The 21,414-nt window shown below is 40.9% G+C and overlaps 2 protein-coding genes across 2 annotated transcripts; one reads left to right on the top strand and one right to left on the bottom strand.

The window, feature by feature from the left end:
• Positions 1-9,296: 9,296 nt before the first annotated feature.
• On the bottom strand, positions 9,297-17,555 carry itk (IL2 inducible T cell kinase; the record flags this gene model as incomplete). Its single annotated transcript, XM_080501861.1, has 17 exons — positions 9,297-9,630; positions 9,735-9,892; positions 11,661-11,779; positions 11,915-11,979; positions 12,064-12,280; positions 12,369-12,537; positions 12,751-12,825; positions 12,981-13,123; positions 14,336-14,415; positions 14,841-14,895; positions 15,004-15,069; positions 15,191-15,342; positions 16,367-16,404; positions 16,649-16,774; positions 16,977-17,058; positions 17,191-17,295; positions 17,418-17,555. 17 exons carry the CDS (start codon positions 17,553-17,555, stop codon positions 9,550-9,552), a joined length of 1,869 nt encoding a protein of 622 aa, XP_080357987.1. The 3' UTR covers positions 9,297-9,549.
• A 1,783-nt stretch (positions 17,556-19,338) lies between these two features.
• On the top strand, positions 19,339-21,247 carry med7 (mediator complex subunit 7). Its single transcript, XM_080502836.1, has 2 exons — positions 19,339-19,463; positions 20,337-21,247. Exon 2 carries the CDS (start codon positions 20,346-20,348, stop codon positions 21,108-21,110), a length of 765 nt encoding a protein of 254 aa, XP_080358962.1. The 5' UTR covers positions 19,339-19,463; positions 20,337-20,345; the 3' UTR covers positions 21,111-21,247.
• Positions 21,248-21,414: the final 167 nt, after the last annotated feature.

Here is a 21,414-nt window from a genome sequence, read left to right as displayed (position 1 = left end):
CATTGGGGAAATTATACCCCTACATTGAACTTATCTTAACCGCATGCTCTTGGAGTGTACAGGTTTGGAGGATCTTACTCGGGGATCCACAGCGAGATTAAAACCAGGTCACGAGGTCTATCCTCTTTGCAGAACAAAAAAAACAGGGCTTCTCCATATAATTAATTCATGTACGAGACAACACCTTTACCATTCTGCAGCTGCCCGCCACAACTCAGTGCTACGGCACCTTCAGACAGCCACCCCCACCCCAACTCTCATGTAGACTGCGGTTTTAAAAAGTGAGGTGGGAAATGAGAGAGATGTTCTCTCACAAAACCAGCTTGCAACCATCTAAAAAAAAAAAAAAAAAACCAAGGTAGCATGCAAACTGTGGCAGAAAGGAAAACCGTCATCTAATCGCTCCACTGGAGCAACGCAGTCAAGCTTTTGGATACTGACTGCCAACGGTACTAGTTCGCCATGCTTCTCCCAGTTTGACATTGTTAATGTTCTTATTCTATCCAGTCTGAGAAGACAACGCAGCACAACACAATCTGCTTTCACCTAACTGTGTTTAAGGTGAAGGCATCAGAGAGACTAACGTTAGATACGTTTTCGTGCAAAATGCCATGTATTCACATTTAAAGTCCAGTATGGTCGTTGAAGACGGCTATGAAAGACTAAAATGTCCCATAAAAGTGAAAAAGTCTAAAGATCAAAAGGATCATCAAGTAACAATTTGGACGATTGAGAGCTTCTGCTTCTCAGTCACAAGCACAAACACTCGGGATTGTCTCTTGGGACGTCTAGACAACTTCATTTCCTCTTATTTCGGCAGCCTGTGTGTTCACCCTGCACCTGCATGTTCTTCTATCTGACTGCACAGTGACACCAAACTGGCGCTCTGTGGGGCAGAGGCCGTCGGCAGGTTTGTTTTTGGCCTCATTCTTTGCATACTTGCAGCATATCATTCTTGAAATGCAGAGACTTGAAAATGTCACAGATATGATGACGGTGAAGAGGCGTCTGATAGCGAAAGACATTTTGACAAACAAAAGAAATAGGACTTTTGAAAGATAACAGCAAACTCATATTTTGCGTTTCCCATTTTTTTTTTATTTGGTGTCTGTAGACATATGCAAATGTGTATTCCCATCATAGGCGATCAGCATACAGTTTACACATTCTTGTAACCGTGCAGTCTTTGTAGCATCCTTTCATTATAAACACCGGCAGGGCAGAGAGAAGTCGCCCATTCGGATATCATGTGCCTCTCAGAAATGTGTGTTTTACGTCTGACCTGGCAGACAGGGCTGACAGCACAGATAATCAGCTTAATATTCACAGTCAGCGACAGCACGAGCAAAGCTGAGGGAGCCGGGGGCCACATCAAAGACTGAAGACTAAACCCGCCCCTCATTGTATTTGCTCCACACTGAAAATTCGCAGCAACCCAAGTTGTACACTCATGCAACACGTACACCGAGCAACACTGTTGGTAGTCCACCTCCATGTGCCAGCCCACTAAACAGTCAAACACCAAGTGAAAAAGAGGTGGGTAGAGTTTCCTGTCCTGTCAAACCGACAAACTGAACATGTATGAAGGCTGCAAAGTTACTAGTCACATGAAATAAACCACCAGTCTTGATTTTATCAGAAAAACACCTGAATCAACAAACATCATCAGGGAAGTGGTGCAAACATGTCTCTTAAGCAACGACGTAAATTAAACTAGGATAAGAGAAGCCTCAGGTGAAGTCTACATTGTCATTCTGTTTAGAAGTGAAATCGTCACATGGTGGAGGATGATTATGCAAGCCTCCATGTACCGGATGCATCTTTGAAAATGATGTCTGTTTACACGGAAATGGCCGAAATACTAAAACAATGTCATTTTCATGCAAGTGGGTGCGGTTGGTGGTTTTTGTAATGAAACCACACACGCCTGCATTTTAACAATGGCGAGCACAAAGATGTTCGTATGGACAGACGACCAAATCAGATCGCTAGTCCGTCTGACACTCAACTATAAAACTATAAAACAAGTCCCAGGAGAATATGAACTGGGTGTCTTGACCATTGTTGTTATTGTCCATCTAATCATGGTGTGCATGGTGTGTGAGATTTTCTTGTAACAAGAATCCCAAACCTTTATGCGGTGTACATATTCAAATGACCCTTTTCATGTAATGTGTGTTAGTACAGCTAGTATGATTTTCAAATAAACACAAACTTGCAGACTTCCAGTTGATTAAGACTCGGGGCAAAACGTCCTTGCCAATTCTTACTCCAGTATGCTGCTGAAATCTTTAAATGAGTTATAGACTCACGGGCCGCGATTTTTGTGTCTTTTACAGATTTACAACCTGGATGCACACACTCTCTGATTATCTTAGGGACTCACATTGGTTATGTTCAACTGTTTGGCTTATAGAAAAAGAAACATACATCCATCTTGCTTAGAGAGGTTTCGTCAGGCAGACAAACGTGCTCAGTGCTTCGAAACTCCCATCTGTGCCTGCGAATACAGACGCAATCTAAAGCCGGAGTTGGCTGAATAAACTTTCCCACCCTATAACAGACGCTGTTCAACAGTTGGTGGAGTTGTCTGTCTGTCCATCCATGTGTGTGTGTGTGTGTGTGTGTGTGTGTGTGTGTGTGTGTCTTCACAAAGCAAAGGGCCCCTTCATTCCCTTCTGGGCTCTTGGTACCATAGCCGTAGGCCTCAATTATGGTGGAACAGCTGAAGGAGGCCAAGCAAGACAACAGCTCTCAGAAAACTCTCACAGTAGTTGGATATCAATAATATGCATAGCAAAACTGCTCCCCCAAAGCCAGATTCACTATATAGCTAAAACAACCATGACAGCAACAGCTTTGGGTCATGCGCTCATGTCAAGACGAACCATTGAAGATTGAAGGAAACAGACAAGTGCGACAAATATTGACAGGCGACTGCATTTGGCAGGTCCGGTGGAATCGAAACCAATGCGGTGCATTTAGCTTGAACTCATTTTATTGCTGCCATCCAATGCACAGTGGACAAGAAGGAAGCAAGCAAACTCTCTTTGAGAAGCTTCTTTTCTAAGGGAGCCTATATATGGCATGACCTGAACATGTCTGAACAAATTTCTGCTTCTGTTGTACTATATATTTTTAGAAGTATTGAAGAGTTAAAAACTCATGAAAACACCCTCGCTTGAAATTCATGATTGCGTTTCGTCGAGGAAGAAGCAGTGCCATGAAATTTCTGTTGCAGCCAAAAGTCGTAAGAGACGTACGAAAAAGCAATCGGTCTACCTGTTTTGTTCTGCCTTTCACTAAAGCAGCGTGACAGCAACGTGTAGCAGCTGATCGAGAGACACAGGAGTGAACTGATAACATGTGCTTGGCTTAATACCGTTGCTCCAAGGCAGCTATTTATTTATTTATAATAAGATGTTGCATATTAAAAATAAAACTATTTGATACGTCTGCTCACTGAACTTGTTTTGAACTTGTTTTGAAATAATGACCGAACACCGCCCGGCAAGACGAACATGTTATACCATTTAATGATCACCCAAACAGAGATCTGTCCCCCACAGGTTCCTCAGGACCAATCACATAGTATAAAGCTATTTATGGCATCGAAAACCATGTGAACAGCATTGAGATGTCATATTTTCCTCTCCTGCTATGGTTGAGATTGCACGGTTCTGAAGCTTTGTGTGATTTTGTGCTTTCCAAGACAAACACGAGCAAATGTCACAATAGCTTTCATTGAGGGATCAAATCTGTGGACTTCCATCACAGTTTATTGTAAGAGTTTGGTTTTAATAATCTTTAACCGACATTTGCTGAACAAAAGAGCTTCTAAAACCTCTCAGCCAATTGCAACTTACCAGCCAATAGAAATCATGTCTTAATTTACCCAATGTCACATCAAAATGATGGTCAGCAGAACCCTTTTCTACGTCAAATGCTGGACCCCATCCATTCTTGGTGTTTCCCATGCACATCAATCCTGCAGCCTGTTTTTTGATTAGCTTCATGCATGATGGGCAGTAGTGGTCCCATATCTGGAGGCTTGGGCACATGCCCAAAATATTATTTTTTGAAACGGTGTAGAATCTGGAGCAGAGCTGGTGAACTTCTAGCTTTGGTTTGAAGGGGAGAAAAAAAGATGGAGAACTACAAAAGTATGGGATGTTAGTCCTGTATTTTCAATAAAGAGAGTGTGAAAGATAAGGCAGTAATCAAGAAAATGAATGAGATCCCAACAGCGTGAACATAGATAATAGATAACGTGCAGAAAGAGGCCATTTGTGTAATTCAAACGAGTGACAGAAAGTGTGTCAACTGCGGGGTCACACCACTCAATGGGATCCCCCCCCCCAAAGGCGAGCTGCGTAATATATATTCATCCACGACACAACAGGATGTGATCGGACCAGCGTGGGATAAAGGGAATCTGGAGCCTTTGGACACACACGCCTACACTATCATGTACAACACATCCACTCACAGACATTGATGCTGCAGCGGCGGTTTTTCCAGCAGCCTCTGTGTGGCCTGCAGCGTGCAGGCATCATGTTCATGACACTAGCTGACTGAGGTATTTCACGGGCTGATTGTCATTTCACAGGCCAGCATGAGAAAAAAAAAAAAAAAAGCTGTTGTCTCATGATCCCCATGATGTCACGCTCTGCTTTTAGAACTGGTAACAATTAGCATCACATGAGTATGGAGTGGAGAAACAAACAAACTTGGTTTTAGATGTTCAGGTCAAAGACAGTAACTAAAAAGACTGGGATTTCTGGTTTTCAAAATGGTGTAAAGTAAAGTTCTTTAAATAGTGACATTCATACCAAAATCTTTGATTTGCGAGTTTGCCAGCATAGTTTACGTTTACTTCCATTTTCATTTGCTGGTCGGTTATTTATGTCTGCGCGCCTTTCAGAATGCTTGTGCTTTCCAAATTGTCCCATTCTAAAAGCAGCATCGAGAAACTACAAGGCCACTATAGAGATGTCGCAACAGTACTGTTAATTAAGGAGTACTACAGGGGATGCTACACACTGTCAACATCGATTAAACTTTTTGGGTTAGTCAACAAAAATGTGGTTCATACGCTGTCAAAGGGAAAAGCGTGAAGTAGGTCCATGTCAAAACAACCAAATTGAAACGACTTCATAAAGCCAACAAATTTGATCAATTTCCAGGTTTAGAAAAGGAAAAAAAAAGACTTTAACATTTAAAAGCATGTAAACTTGATTTCTTTGACTTTCTCCTTTGATTTAGCACAGAATGGATTTCGGCTATTGATTTTGTACTGATGAAATTATAGATTTAGCTTTAAGCTCTTCTTCCTCATTTAGGTTTTCTATCTTTTCCGTTGTCAAAACCACTGATAAATACAACACTTTATCAATACCACTTGTTCAAACAGAATACAATCAGCAAGTAGCACAACATTGGAGTCATCGTGTGGTGGCTATAGTACTATTTTAGCCGGGAGTCAACTTTACCAGTGATCATAATGGAAACCTAAATTGGTGAGAATCCACGGTCTAATGTGAGCTAGCATGTCGAGTACAGTAACAGCAACCGTGACTTCAGTCCATTTCATAATGACGTCAGTGAATTTCTGTAGCAGTAACTATTTTTTGTTTTAAATGGAATAGAAAGTCTCTTTTTCTATACAAAAGTATGAGCCAATTCTTCTCATGCTATGCATATTGCGTAGTGGTTGATGCTGTAAAGTTTTCATATCCTCCCTGTGAATTTGTGGGTTGTCTTTCTGTGTTTGCACCATGATGGACTGGTGACCTGTCCTCAGTGTAATACTCTGCTCCCAGCCAGAGTATACTGGGATCAGGTTCAGCCCCCCTGCAACCCTGAATTGTATAAAATGATATAGAAGATGGATAGACAGAATGATGTACATTACAGGATTGAAAGAATAATTCAAATGACATTATTGAAAAATAGATTCCTGAAAGTACAAGTAAAACTTAGAGTATTCCGTATCAAGTTTAACATTCAGGTCATCCAATCCAGATTATGAATTCATTGGAAATTCAACTTTGATTCATGGCTATACCAATAAAACAGACAACCATTCATCTACCCATCTATCTCTATATTGGAGTGTCTAACCAAATTCTACACAGTAAGACCTGGTTGGATTCATTATAACCAGTGCAATACATTGTACCAATAATCTACACATATGGACCCAATGTCAGGTATAGCCATCATAGTGATCTCGAGGAGGAATTCCAAGCTTTTCTTTTTTTTTTTTAACGTTTCCACTTATTGCCCTACTGAAATGGCACTCCTATAGTGGTTCCCATTGAGCGTGGATCACTGCCTCCAAGCAGCAAAGCATCTCCAGCCCATCATTACATCACTGCTTGCTGATGGGTCGGCTGGCATGCAGATTTTTTTTACAACTTGCAGCAGCTCCACATTCACATTCCCCCCCACCTCAGAGTGACAGGATGCCCACATACACCCTCGTTTTTAGAGGCGAAAAGCAGCGTGATCGTGCCATTTTCTGCATGAGTAACGGGCCCTGCATGCATGCATGCCGGTGTGCAGGCTGTGAGTAGCGCCTGCTGCTGTGGCCTGTTGGTCGGATGGATCAGGGGGGAGGAAGAGGAGGAAGAGGAAGAGGAAGAGGAAGAGGAGGAGGAGGAGGAGGAGGAGGGCGAAAAACGAGAGAGAGAAAATGATGAAAGAGACGGTTTTGAAATGAACCCATCTGAAGCATCTAACTTCATCTCCTTATCTTTTTCTTTTCTTTCCTTTTATTTGTTCCTCTCCCCGTGTGATCGCTGATGTGATCAGGAAACGGTTTACGTGCTCCATCATTCACCACCAGTGCACTTGCTCTCCTCACCCCACCCATCTCTCTCCCTCTCCCCGCGAGCCGCCGATGGAAGCTAACGGGGATCGCCCGGGATCCCTCCGCCGCACACGGTCCGCTTCTCGCCCGGGAGGATCTCTCAATGATCCACCCGGTTTTTCGTGCACGGGCATATAAGTAAAGTAAGAAATGAAGAAGAAGGGGGGGGGGGGGAAATAACACGCGCGCACACACACACACACACACATACACACACAGCCCTCTGGTCTCCAGCCATCATCACTACCAGCGCTCAGCCTCCGCGCTGCGGCTGCATCCGCCGCTTCGCGAGAATCGTACCTGATAATCGCATATCCGTCCGGAGACAAGAACTCGGGCGGGCGGACCGGGTCGCGCTCTCCGACGGCGATCCGAGCTTGCCTGGGCGTTTTTTTTTTTTTTTTGTCCTCGTCTTCTGGGCCGACTGATGCTCTAGTTTCGCCCAGTGTCTACCCAGAGCTAATCCACCCCACACAAAGAGCAGAAAATGGCTGCAAGTGCATTTTCTTAAAGGGACCGTTACCGCGGAGCGGTGGGCGATGATAATGATGATGAAGATAATGATGATGTTGATGAGGGGCCTTCGACATGTTGGTTTTAGCTTTTTTTAGTCGAGGAAAAGTAACATCCGTGCATATTCAAATTCAAATATAATCTTTGCATCATGCATAGAGGAAGTCATCTGGTCAAATTAAAATGTCAACTTTACTGATTCATTATTTTTGTTGATAGGTGGACATAATATGTCTGCAACGGGGGGAGCCTGGCCATAGATTTTACGTGGCGTCAAACCCATTTTAGTTCATTGGCCACATTCATCGTGGATTTTGAAATGTCTCCAACTTTCAAACAGTTCACATTTCATATTCAATATATTTCCCCAGCTATCCATCTTAAACTTTTTGATCCTGTGCAGGGTTGCAGGGTTGCAGGGTGAGTTACACCCTGGACAGGTCACCAGTCCATCACAGGACACACACACACACACTCACACAGACACACACACAGAAAGGCCCATCCAGTATTTGAACTACCAACCTTCTCATTGTGTCGCAAGAGCACAAACCACAAAATACAGTCAAATGTCGAAACACTGCTGTCTACATTTGCAACCTCTTGCAACCTCAGCGTGCATGTTTTTACAAACTTCCCCTCGATGCATGGCATTAATGCTGATGCTACTTCATAAATGAATTGGCTTTTACTGCAGTCACTGGTTTCTCTACTCGGGCCTCAGTGTTTTTTCATGTCCTCTACTCTTATCCATTGAATTTACAGCAAATAAATTGGATATAGCAGTTCATTCTGTGAAAAAATTCCACACATTGTTTTCTTTGTAATTTTTACCCCTTGCAAAGTCAGTCGAGACTGGACCTTCAGGGGGAAGGGTGTTTTTTTTTTTTTTTTTTAAAGAGGCACCTCTCCTCTGACTCCTCCGAAACTGGGAAAAAAAGCGACCACCCTCAATACAAAAGCAAAGCACTTGGATTGCATGCATGATGTGCTCCCTTGCTTTGCATTAAACCCAGTTTTATGCAATATCATTATATGTCCTGATTAAAAGCAGTGTGTATAGTATTCAGTATTTGTGTAGTGGGTTTTATTTTCATGTAGGATTCTTCTTCAATTATTATTACTATTATTATTATTATTATTATTATTACCATATGTATATTTGGCATTAGCTGAAAGAGTAAATTAGATCTATCACTACATCCTGGATTTTATAGATCTGGTGGTCATAACTTAGATCTTCACAGAACTTTATGTATATGTTCATTTCTGTATTAATTCGACAGGAATAGGTAGTTTTGGACAGATGGTAAGTGGTTCTTCAATATCCAAGCAGGACCTGCAGTTCCACGTTTTACCACTACACCTGCATATCAGGAAACAGCTTGGCCCATTCATCCTTCCAACCTTCCATTAGCAAACCCACAAACATACAAACACTCAAAACCAATTTAGCTGCCAATTAATCTAATCTACTGTACGCAATTGGACTGTGAAAGAAGGTACATGCAATAAATCCCATCCATGAGCACAGACTGATGCCTGCTTGAGCTTGAACTGTTATTCTTGCAGCCGGTGCCAACCATTTAACCACCCTGAAAAGCTTCATGAATTACATAAATGATAAGAATGACTCCTCATCTATGACACTTTTTTTATATTGATATATGCACATTATCCAGGAAAAAACATGTGGTCAGCCTTCTTCTCAATGAAGCAAAGAAACACCTTATCAGTGCATTGTCATTGTTGACTAATGTCATCCACACATCCATGTGTGCATTTGGGACCACTACGCATCCTGACAGTTCTTTCTTACATTTTTTTCATGTAACTGATATATGATACTGTGAAAAAGAATTACAAGTCACACTTCATGTTAAAGTAATCATTTCATCAACAACTGATCCAGCGCATACTCATGTCAATGTTTAATCATCAACTTTAGAAAACTCTGTAGAAAGATTTGGCAGCAATTTGAAAGGTCAGTGTGCCTATAAGAACTGTGTACAGAGATATGAAACAGATAAAGTGCAAATCCATGGATATGAAACTGTTTTGTCTTTTGTAATCATTCCAACTTCAGGGGAAAAAAAAACATTGCTTGAATCAATAAATACAAATAAATAAACCTATATTCAAAATATATATACTTTTTTTTTTTAACAAATTGGCTGCTTCACATGCCCGAGGGAGCCAATCTCATGTAGGAGGAGACTGAAAGATGGCCGATCGTCTGGTTTCTGGGAACGAGAGCAGCAAAAAAACGTATTATTGCAGAAGTGCTTGATTTGTGAGTCAGCCATTAGTCTACTCGACTTGAATCGAGTTGATTTTGTGTCCTCACCTCCTTCCAGCACCACTCCATGAGGATGTGGACAGAATGTGGAGCCAAGCGCGGCTTCTGTAGCCGCAGGCCTTTGTTCAGCATCTCCACCACCTCTGCATTAGAAAGGTGCTCATAGGGCAGACGGCCCTCGGTGAACACCTCCCACATGAGCACACCTGACAACGGGGGTACATAAAAAGACATGAAGTGTTGCAGTATAGAGGATTCTGCCAGTGAAGAGTTAAAAACAGTGGTTCGTCACTGGTCAGTCCACGTAAACAGAAATGAATGATGACTTTGCTTTTAAAATGAACAGGATCTCCACTGTATTAATACATGGTGTTTGACCACAACATACATAAAATAATGTGTACTGTAGTTTTTACTGGCCTGAATTTATTGGAAATAATCAAATGATTATTGTCCAAAATCAACCATTTAATTTAAAACTTGTATTTAAGTGACACAGCAATAGTATGGGGATGAATAATGAGAATGGAGAACGGGTTACGCATCCTTAGTTAAGAGTTCTACTTTTCTCAACAGGTGATTGGATGGTCATTTCAATTAGCCCAAAGATAGAGAGCCACTTCTATTTTGCTGGTTCTGGGACTTATGGAAGTGATCCTTTCAGCCAGAAGTTTCCTGCTAAAATAGATCACCACTTTAGGTCCCTCAGCAAGGCCTCAACTGCTCAGGTTACACCAGGAAGGGCATCTGGTGGGAAAGTTGTGCCAAATCAAACATGTGGATCACATACTCTCACTGTGGTAACTCCAGGAAGGAGCAACCGTGACAAGTTCTCTCTATTCTTTAGATTTGAGGATGATTAAACATTTGGAGGCATTGTACAACTGTGTGACACCTGTGTGTACAAGTTGCGGAAGAATGCTTTGATAGTTATTGTTTTCTTGATAAACTTTAGTTTTTTGCGACAAAGTTTTTGTGAATTACCAGGGCAACTTTCATTTTGTTCCGTCACACTGAAGAACATTGTCTTGGAAGCACCACGATTGTTCTTCATTCTACAAACAGCATCTTGGTTTTCAGAAATGGGGTTTCCCTGGCTCTTTGTGAATTGAGTCCACTTTATGGTAAAACCAGATGCTGTTGTGTCTTCATTTTGAAGGTTCCACTTTTTTCTAGATCTTTTTTTCCTCCACACTATCATACTGGTCAATCTGGAATTGATATTATTCCTTTTCTGGCCCCACTGAATGTTGGCTGCAGTCCCGCAGACCAACTTACTAATACCGTTAACAGCTGTGATCTTGAAAACACCAGGCTGCTTTCAGAGGGTCTTTAGGTCAATATTTATTTTTGTAACTTCTCAGAGCTTTCGTTTTGTCCTTAATGTTTAGACAGACTGTAAAACTCACAGTCATACGAGGCCAATGAAAAATGTTTTACAACTGATGACACAAAAAAAAAAAAGAATTTACTTTCTGGCCAGCATTTCTGAAGTATGAATATCTTTTATCCATGCCAGTTTGAAAGATCTTTAGAATAAGATACAGTTAAGCTGATATTATTGTACATATAATATATTCTTAATGTCAAAAACAAGCACAAAGTATTGCACCAAACCTGTTATAGTAATTTCCTCATGCTTCATCTAAACTCTGCACGTGTTTGATATCTGCAAGTTGCAGCTCTCGTGCATATGATCTGTTCATGTTGGGTTCAAACGTCTCCTGTTTGTTTCCCGTTTAGTACTGATTGCAGTTGTACAACAGTAAAGTCAATCATTGGCATCCAACTATAACAAGTTTTGAAAAGGTCCTTATATATTTTACTTTCCATTTGCCTCAGACTATAATATATGACCATATTTTTGGTTTGGTTCATGTTGTCACCGTGTGCCATTCTTCTAGTTGGCTGTATATTCAGGAAGTCACACATACAAACATAACAAATGAAAGTTATGAATGAGGACAAACACACCAAACGACCAGATGTCGGACTTGCTGCTGAACTTGCAGTATCTGATGACCTCTGGGGCTGACCACTTGACTGGAAACTTGGAGCATTGGGAGCTTGTGTACTGGTCATCAAAGACAAATCTATAATGGACACAGATCCCACATGGTCAGACAATAAACCTTTTTTGTACATGAAAAACACAATTTAACATGTCAGGTACACAACATGATTGGCGCACACAAGCAAGGTTTTCAGAAGGGTTTATAAAAGCATACCTGGTCATGCCAAAATCTGACACCTTCACCTCGTTGTTCTTTGAGACAAGACAGTTCCTGGCAGCCTGTAGGAGCAACACTCGTCAACTCGTCTGCCCAAGCAGGGAGACATAAATGTGTCATTAAAAACGTCCAGGCAATTGCTTTACCAGATCTCTGTGGATAAAGTTGGAACTCTCCAGGTACATCATTCCCTCACTGACATCCAGACACATCCCCAACAGCTGATCTGCAGACAATCGCCCTTTTCTGGCTCGCAGGTAATCAGTCAGACAGCCGTTGTCCATGAACTCAAACACAAGACAGAGGGGAGAGCGCTGTGTGCACACGCCGTAGAGCTGCACCAGCTTACAGTGCGAGAGCTGCCTGTAAGGACACACACCAACAGCGATAAGATGAGTGGTTTGTTTTGAGTATTACCTGGAAAAATGCAATCATCTACTATATTACTCACATCATGACTTTTGCCTCCTCTTTAAAGTCCTCCTCTGACATGCAACCTTCTATCACCATCTTCACCGCCACCTTGTTCTCCCTCCATCTGCCCTCCAGCACCCGCCCAAACTGGCCTGTGCCCAACTCCTGACCCAGCACCAGCTCTGTGGGATTCACCTGCCACTGATCTGTAGCAGCACAAAGGTAAAGATCCAAATTACCCCACTGGTGTTGAGGTGATCGAAACATTAACCCCCAATTACCCAAGTTGCATCGGTAAAGGGAGTCCAAGAGTCAAATTCCTTGCGGACAGAGCACACACTGAGCAACGCCACATGAAGTACGCAAAAATAAAATCTTTAACTTCATCCAACTATGAACTGAACAATTACTGATGTAACCTTGTGAGAGATCTGCTAGTTCCTGGGAGCAGCCTCCATCTCGGGAGACCGGGTGTCTCAGCCGTGTTATAAGACCTGCCAATCGAAAACAGACACAAAAGAAAGGACGGACTTATGAAAAGACACTGGACCTGCGAAATCCTTCCCCTTGAGTTACAGTATTTATGAAAGCATCAGCCACTGCAGCAATCGAACCTCATTTCAGCCCCTCAAGGAAGCAGGACACTTACCGGCAGCGTTATGTTGGTGGTAATGAATGAGCTGAGGAATGGTGTTGAACAGGTAGTTCTCAGCCAAGTAAAAGGCCGCCTTGCCTGTTTGTGTCTGTCGGATTTGGTAATGTTTCACGCTTGGAGTTCTCTCCCCGTTTGACCTTGAGATGATGAAAGTGCGTTAAAACATCAAGTTATGTGTATTCAGAAGCTAAACCTGATGTAATCTGTGTAAACCTTCAAACAAATCTGAAGAGGAATTTTCTCACGACTGGCCATGTTGACAAGGTTTTCTCCGATCACAAGGCATTTTTAGAGTTAGACTGCATTGCCGGAATGCACATCTAAACATCTCTCTGATGTACTGTTGCAGTTTCAAGGATCCTGCCCAGTACATCATTATCAGAGCGATCAGTCTTCCCTCAGAGATGTGTAAGGGTTGCACCAGTGTTTCTCCTGGCACCCTCAGAACAATTACTGTCCAAGTTGTGCACATCAAGGATCTTTAAAGCTTTGCCCACTGAAGGTAAGAGGCAACTAACTCAGCTACTGCTGATTGTCCTGAGACACTTTGTAAAAGTAATTTTGAATTGATTAAGTAATTAAGTTATTGCAACAAGAAAATAAACTGGATGAGATGAAATTAATTGGTTGTTTCTGTCCAGATACAAAAGGCAAAGAGACATACAGTAAAGACATATTATGAAAGTAATTTTATCACTGAAATGCTCATATATTAAAAGTGAATAAATAATGTTTCTTATACCTGATTAAGGTTTTTGATGAAAATATTACATTTGTCCCAATGTAAAAACCAATAAAAATATTTGACAAAAAAAAAAAAAAAGAAAATATTACATTTGGTTGCTATAATGATTATAAATTGACAAAAAATTGTGTTTTCTCTTTAATCTCCTTTCACTTCTTGCCAAACAGTTGCAAACTTTTTTTCATTTATTATATTCATTCTTTCCTGCTTTATATAGGTCTTAGCTCATTTGAATATTGATTTGCAATTCATTTCCTGAATGTGTCTTAGTTTTTGTCTGATTTTACTGTTCTTGTGGTACTGTTGTTTCAACAAACAGACAAAAAGCAGCAGAGAACAAAATTACTGGTTGCACGCCTTGCATTAACAGAAAAAAGAAAGACGCACAACTACACACTCACTGAACTGTTCCACCTGTACACGCTTTAGCGAAGAAGGAATTTTGTGTTTAGTTGGACTCAACTGGAAAGGCAACGTTCAAGAAAAGATGTATCACTGAGCTTCATAAACCAGACATTTCACTGTTAACAGCTTACAGTATCTAAACTGATGTATTTTCAGGTAAACCTCAAGGAAACCATGTGAAGACGGAACATTTTTTTACCCCAGCGCTTTGGCGAAAACTGACACAGTGAAGACTCCAGCTTGACTCGAGTCCCGCACCATGAAAGCGCCCTCTCTATCCTGCGGGTTGAATAAGAACATAACATCAGAAACAATAAGAAAAAGAAGGCAACGCTCATTAAATGTTGCTGTAATTTGCAGCTTATGCCTGGACAGGCCTGGCAGCCATTGTGAGCGTGTTATGATGTAGAACTGTTCTCACACCTGCCTGCAAACCTCAGCAAAACAATTCATGGCAGGAAATTCGACAGTGTGGTTGTAAGAAAAAGTTTTACTCTCATCACACAGGTGCAGAAGTACGATTATGCAAATGCGGGATTGCTGATGTTGCAGCTGTAGTGCACCGCATCATACAGGAGCAAAGTCTTGTTGTTTCAAACTAATTATTATATGAAACAGCATTTTTCTGTCAAAGACAGGCCTGAAGGGTGAACTAATGAAACATGAATTAACACTCGTCTCTGGAGCACTTGTGTTGTGTTTACCTCATTCTTTAGCAAAGTCTCGGCTTCCCCTCTGTTGATGTTTTTGTTGTACCATCTGTGAGAACGCATATCAACAACTGAATCAGTTCCATGAACAACAAATCAATTCAATTTACCTGTAACCAGTTGAAAACACAGAGGGGGGAAATGTAATAAAACTCACTCAAATCTCTCAAAGTTTTTGACAGATTTTTCAGCCACGTATGTACTGGGCACAAAACCAATGGCCCTGGTCAGGGATCAGAAAATAAAAGAAAATTACTCGTATTTCTTATTAATAAAAAAAAGAGCACCATTTTTAAATGTAAAGATTTAAATGGTCATAAGTAATGTTTATGAGCCTTACTCACCCTTGACCATTCTGCACAGCCCACCAGTCAGCATGGTTGCTGTCAATAAGGATGTACTCCTCATCTTTCACAAGAGGTATGTCATCATTGTTTGCTGGAGCGTAATCTTGCAGGGCGATGACTGTCAGCTGTCCCGAATTGTGTAACTCCATCTTCAAAAAATAAAGTTTTTATCTTAAATCCTCTTTTTTTGCAACATACAATGCAAGTGTCATGAGAGTGAGAGTGAAACTCTATAAAAGATGAAATCAATGTAATGCGCTTTAACAATGAGAGAGACTCCGAAGGTCAATAGTATTCTTTTTTTCTCCAAATTAATCTGCTAGTTTGTGTAGTAAATTGAAATATTGCCACTGGCACGATGCCAAACAACTTAACTGATGCACAGTAAACACACAGGATCAGAGGTGCCAACATTTTGTTTTTAATAGGAGGCCATGTAAAATAACTAGGATGGATGTGTCATGGCGAACCTTTAGTAAAAAACTAAATCATAAAAGGTAAATATATCTTGAAAAAGTTTTTCTGAGTTTTGTTCAGCTTCTGTTGCTGCTCTACATCATATTCTGGTAATTCTCTGGTCTGGATTATCGCCATTCAAAATGTAATTGGAGCACTATGATGTGCCTTATATTTTTGGATAGTTCTGCAAGCCAATATAGGTAATAGTGAACCCAAAAGCAGGACCTAATGCATATTTTGAAATAAAACCAAGCAAGTTGTTTTGCATGCATCTCATATGCCAATTATTATCTAATTTCATTCCCTGTCTTACTGACATCCTGCAAAAAACAGAATAACAGAAAAACAGAAATAACGATATAATAAATTGTAGACAAACCAGAATAAAAGCCACAGTTTGACCCCTGGATGTGACAAAGCAAGCCTACAAGTAGTTTCAATATCGCAACTACTGAACTTGTTCGGACGAACAAACAAAGATACATATGAAACCCCGAACCCCAAGTTTTTTCAATAGGTTGCAAACACCATGCATGACTGCTTTCTCCATCACTGTGTTCCTGAATGTGTGAATGTGTGTAAAGCACCTCTGAAAAAAGCAGTGGAAATATGAGGGAGTCTTACTATCGTTTTAAATATCACAGTATTATCTGGCTAAACCTCGTAAATAATACTAGAGCAGCAGATTATTGTAAAATCTTTAGAAAGCAGTACCTTTGAATCTGGGAGCTTGGGAAGTGGCTTTTTGGAAGCTGTGGGGAAAAGAGGAATGCCAAATCAATGATAACCATACAAAGCACCCACACTCAAGATCAAGATTTCAAATGGTCATATACGTATATTCAATTCCGTAAAAAGAAATGAATATACGTATTAAAAGAACTTTAACTCGAAATAATGTTTCTTCCTTCACATTTTGTATCCATTAAGAGAATAAAACACAAACAATAATCATGACAAAGCTCCAAAAACAAAGTACATTTTGACAGAACATACCCTCGCCCTCGGGGTAATAAACATGACAGCCTGCTGCCAGCTTGTCCGCTTGCTGACAACATCTCCATTTTCCATCCATCCAGAAGTTTGGGTGGTATTTGCTCACCAAATTATTGTTCTTCGTTTCTGGAACATAAATAAACACGTCTGTAAGAAAATATCCAAGAGATACAGATTCACAGGGAGAAAATGCAAACTTCAGATAAAAAGTCCCAGAGCCCAGACTTGAACGAGGTTTTCAACCTGCAACCCTGCAGTATATAAACTCTATAGACTCAAATGACCTCTCATGCCGATGTGTGTGTTACTATGTTCTGACATGGCTTACCCTCTTTGAGAGCTCTCACCCATCGCTGACGACAATCATTGTCTGGGGCAAAAATGTAGAGGTAATGGTTGTCGTGAAAAACCTGCGGGGACATGCACGTTTAGGATTTCATTCTTTCTTTCTTTTTTTTTCGTGGGGGGGGTGTTGGGGGGCCTTTTGTCATGGTCAACAGACATGACATGTAAAGAATGTAACATATCATTGGGAATCCGACCTGGAAAGGGTACTTGTAGTTGCATGGTATGGGGACGTCACAGAACACAATCTCGACACACTTAATCCTGAACAGCGGGATGCAACCTTTCAGCATGGGCTTTTTCTGTAAAAAGATCATTCATACTTGAGCAAACGTTGTTAACCGGCAAACAGGAGGCCATATTTCAATACCAAACGTCCTCATTAGCTGTGGAACTTCAAAATAAGCAAGAAAAATGAACTCACCCCAGGACGACACTCAGAGTACTTCAGCTCTTGAGTATCTAGAACAAAAACTCTCTCTTTGTAGTTACAAGGCGACACTATTTTCTTCTGCTGAGATTTTTTTATCATCATTTCCTTCAAAATCACCCTGGGGAACATGGTGAGGACACACAAGTGAACAACGGTTTGAAACACTGGATGTCCTTGATTGCCTGGAGCTCCGCACAGTTCTGAATGTGAAACAACAAAACAAAACTGTGGCGAGATGACTTGTGACTTGATACATGCCACGGAGCTTCCGGTATAAAGTTGTTGCACACAGCAAAAACCACATCCTCAGAGCAACACACACACACACACACACACACACACACACACACACACACACACACACACACACACACACACACACACACACACACACACACACACACACACACACACCATGTTGCAATAAGTCGGTTTATAGTGTGCAGAGGTTGGAGAACGAGTTTTTGTATCCTTTTTAAAGACACGCTTCAAAAAAAACCAAAACCCAACATTTAGACAAATGATTCCATCTTTGTAATGATATACAGCTTGGCATTTTTGTAAGTAATTCTCTGAGCAATTAGAAAATGTGAAGGAATAGGAAAAAAAGCTCTCAACACTTAAATGTCAGATTCTGTTTGCATCACAAATGAAATTTGCAAAAAAGGTGAACATTGGCATATACAGTATGCTGCTTGAGCAAGCATTTTGTATATTTGTGCTTTTCAAGTTCTTACCATATTAAAGATGTGCCCACTGTTTTTCTATTGCAGTAATCCTGCCACAATCATGGTTTCTGAAGTTTTGCAACAGAAATTTCTATTAATAAAAGAAGAAATATATTCTATCATTATCTTGGTTTACGCATACTTCAGAAATAATGTTTCGGGTAAAGAGTTAGAACTTTAAAATCGAGGGGGGGAAAAAAATCGTCGCTTCTTGTCAACATTTATTGGATACTATAGCACCACCGCCAGGAGAACTCCATTAATACTACTCAAGGGCTATACATTTTTCATCGCCTTATCATTAAGATTAAACTGAATCCAAGTGTATGAATAGAAGAGAAGAAAACTATATTGCTGTAATTGTTACTATTGTTTTTAAATCCTTTAAATAATGTCAGGATACAAACTCTTTCTGTGAAATGGAGACTGATTAAATAATTTCAGAAATTATGGTCAGGTGTGTCTGCTTGTCTACTATTTGTGGATTTATCTTTGTGTTTAATGAATGATGCATGCCAAGGTATAGTCAACAAAAACCTAACGTACTTCAGCTTTTGGGTTACAGATGTTGTCCAAACCTGTTACTGTAAGATTTAGTTTGTGGTTTTGAAACTTTGAAGCAGCATCTGCAATGTCAGTTTCACTTAGACACTCGTAACGACAGTATGTATACCTATAAATATGTACGTATACGTATGTATACAGTATATTTCACGGAAGCAGTAGAAATACATTTCCTACATTATAATTGTCAAATAAAATGTAAGACTGTAGTTCATATTGTGCATTGTAAATGTTTAAAAGTAACCAGGCACGTATTCGAATATTACCAATATAATGTATACAATGACACAATATAACTGGGTAGTACAATGATTGTGATGTATTTGACACCAACATTCAAAAACAGATCTGTCTTACCTTGAGTTTAGCCCACACACGTTCATGTCTGGCAATAATTTAAATACATTTGGTCGGAAATCGTCTTCTGAGAACAGATAAATGCCAGAAACACATAAAACATATTTTTTTCTTTTATTTGGACCAAACCTCCGTGAACCATGTGGTCGCGACTTCTAACCTCTCAGCCAATCAAATTCCAGTTTGTTCCTCCACCACTCTCCAACCGAAGTGTTGCAAATATAAGTCACGTGCTTGGTTCATCCAATAGTAGTAAAGCACACACCGACTTCCTCACGGGGTGAGGTGGTTGAGCGAAGCTAAGCTATGAGCTAACGACTCCGCTTTACCTACGTAAACATTTCACGACCGAAAGATACATTCAGCCGTTGCAAAGTCCCTTGAAAAGGTTAGTCGTGGCATTAACACTCGAAGATTGTGTTTGAGTGGCGGTTTGATATAGGCGTGGATGTAACTCTTTACAGGTTAGCTACGGCATTGCTAGTTAGCCTGTCTGGCTATTGAAACAAAACTCAGTTCTTTCTTAAGAGGCACCAAACTTGTTTTTAATGCTGTTATGTAATAAGTTTATTCAAAAATGTTTAAAGAACGTTTTCTCTGTATGAATCGAAAAATCCAGCTATTTAACAACACAGTAGTCTGTAAGATTAGAGTGTTGCTTGATGTCTGTCAAACATTTGTGTTCCCATCCACCATCCCATAATCGTTAAAGCAATGGATAAACTAACCATCCATCAATCTTGCATACCCCTTTACCCTGTGCAAGGTCGTTGAGCAAATCCCTGCTAACTATGGGCAAAGGCAAGGTACATTCTGGAACGATCACCAGTTCATGACATGAGCAAACACAGAGAAAAACACACACACACAGAGGAGCAATTCAGAGTCACCAACTAAACTCACTTGCATGTTTTTGCACTGTGGCAGGAAATCCATCCACACGGAGAGAACACGCAAACTCCACACAGAAAGGCCCCATTTTCATGATCTTTCGGAGGCCCTAACATGCTTACTTTGTGTTTTGGAAAGTTATGCCAAAATAGTTCTGACTTTCAGAATATTCCTTTTCACTTGTCAAAAGCAGTCACTGCTTTGAAATAGCTTTTTGGTTCATTTTGGTAAGAGATTTGGCTTTTTCATTAAAGTCGCGCTTAAGCAAAGTATGGTAACGTTCCCCTGCATGTGGAAAACATTTGAGATTTATCTAATGTGTTCTTACCCTGTGTTCTTACCCTATTTCTCTTTCTGTTTTGTCAATCAGATCTGCATCATGGGTGAACCACAGCAGGTCAGTGCTCTGCCTCCTCCGCCAATGCAGTACATCAAGGAGTACACAGATGAGAACATCCGCAAGGGTTTGGCCCCAAAGCCGCCGCCGCCCATCAGAGATAGCTACATGATGTTCGGCAACCAGTTCCAGTGTGACGAGCTGATAATCCGGCCTTTAGAGAGCCAGGGCATCGAAAGGCTCCATCCCATGCAGTTCGACCACAAGCGAGAGCTGAAGAAGCTCAACATGTCCATCCTTGTGAACTTTCTGGACCTGCTGGATATTCTCATCAAAAGCCCTGGCAGTATAAAACGGGAAGAGAAACTGGAAGACATAAAGCTTCTGTTTGTTCATATGCACCATCTGATAAATGAGTACAGGCCGCACCAAGCCAGGGAAACGCTAAGGGTGATGATGGAGGTGCAGAAAAGACAGAGACTGGAGACGGCAGAGAGATTCCAGAAACATCTGGAGAGGGTGGTGGAGATGATCCAGGGGTGCCTCACTTCTCTCCCTGATGACTTGCCTCAGATGGAGTGGCCAGATGGCACCTGTGAAGGGGCAAACAGTGCATCAACTGCGACAAGTGTTGGTTGTTCCTCCGGACTGGCTCCCAGGCTGAAAACCGAACCGATGGATGTAGAGGAAACGGGCGCCAGCTGTATGGCAACCAATCACCAGAACAAAAGCAGCCCGACCTTCAGGAGGGACAAAATGTGGGACAAAGATGCAGCCATGTGCAGCATCATTGATGAAATTGCTTAAATGTAGTGCTTTTGGTCATAAACTCAACAGTGTGTCTGTATGCTCCAATTCCTTTTGTGCAAGTATTTTTGCTGTGTTTTCTTGTTACCAGGTCACATAAAACACTTTAGGAAACTTTTCTTTTTTATTGCATTGAAACCATGAAATAAATTTGTACTATGTGACTCATTTAGATTCATCATTGTCAAATCATGTCAGTTTAAAAAAAAAACAACTGACTTTTTCTCTTTGACTAATAAAGTCACATCACTGCGACTTACGGGGTTTTGTAACTTGGTGAGTCGTCACCTCAATGTCTGGAAAG

Source organism: Blennius ocellaris (genome assembly GCF_963422515.1).
Source record: "Blennius ocellaris genome assembly, chromosome: 9".
Lineage (NCBI taxonomy): Eukaryota > Metazoa > Chordata > Actinopteri > Blenniiformes > Blenniidae > Blennius > Blennius ocellaris.
This window is presented reverse-complemented; position numbering and strand designations above follow the sequence as displayed.

What these genes read in the sequence shown, in the direction of transcription:
- med7 (XM_080502836.1), top strand. Translation starts at nt 20,346, where the DNA reads ATGGGTGAACCACAGCAGGTCAGTGCTCTGCCTCCTCCGCCAATGCAG.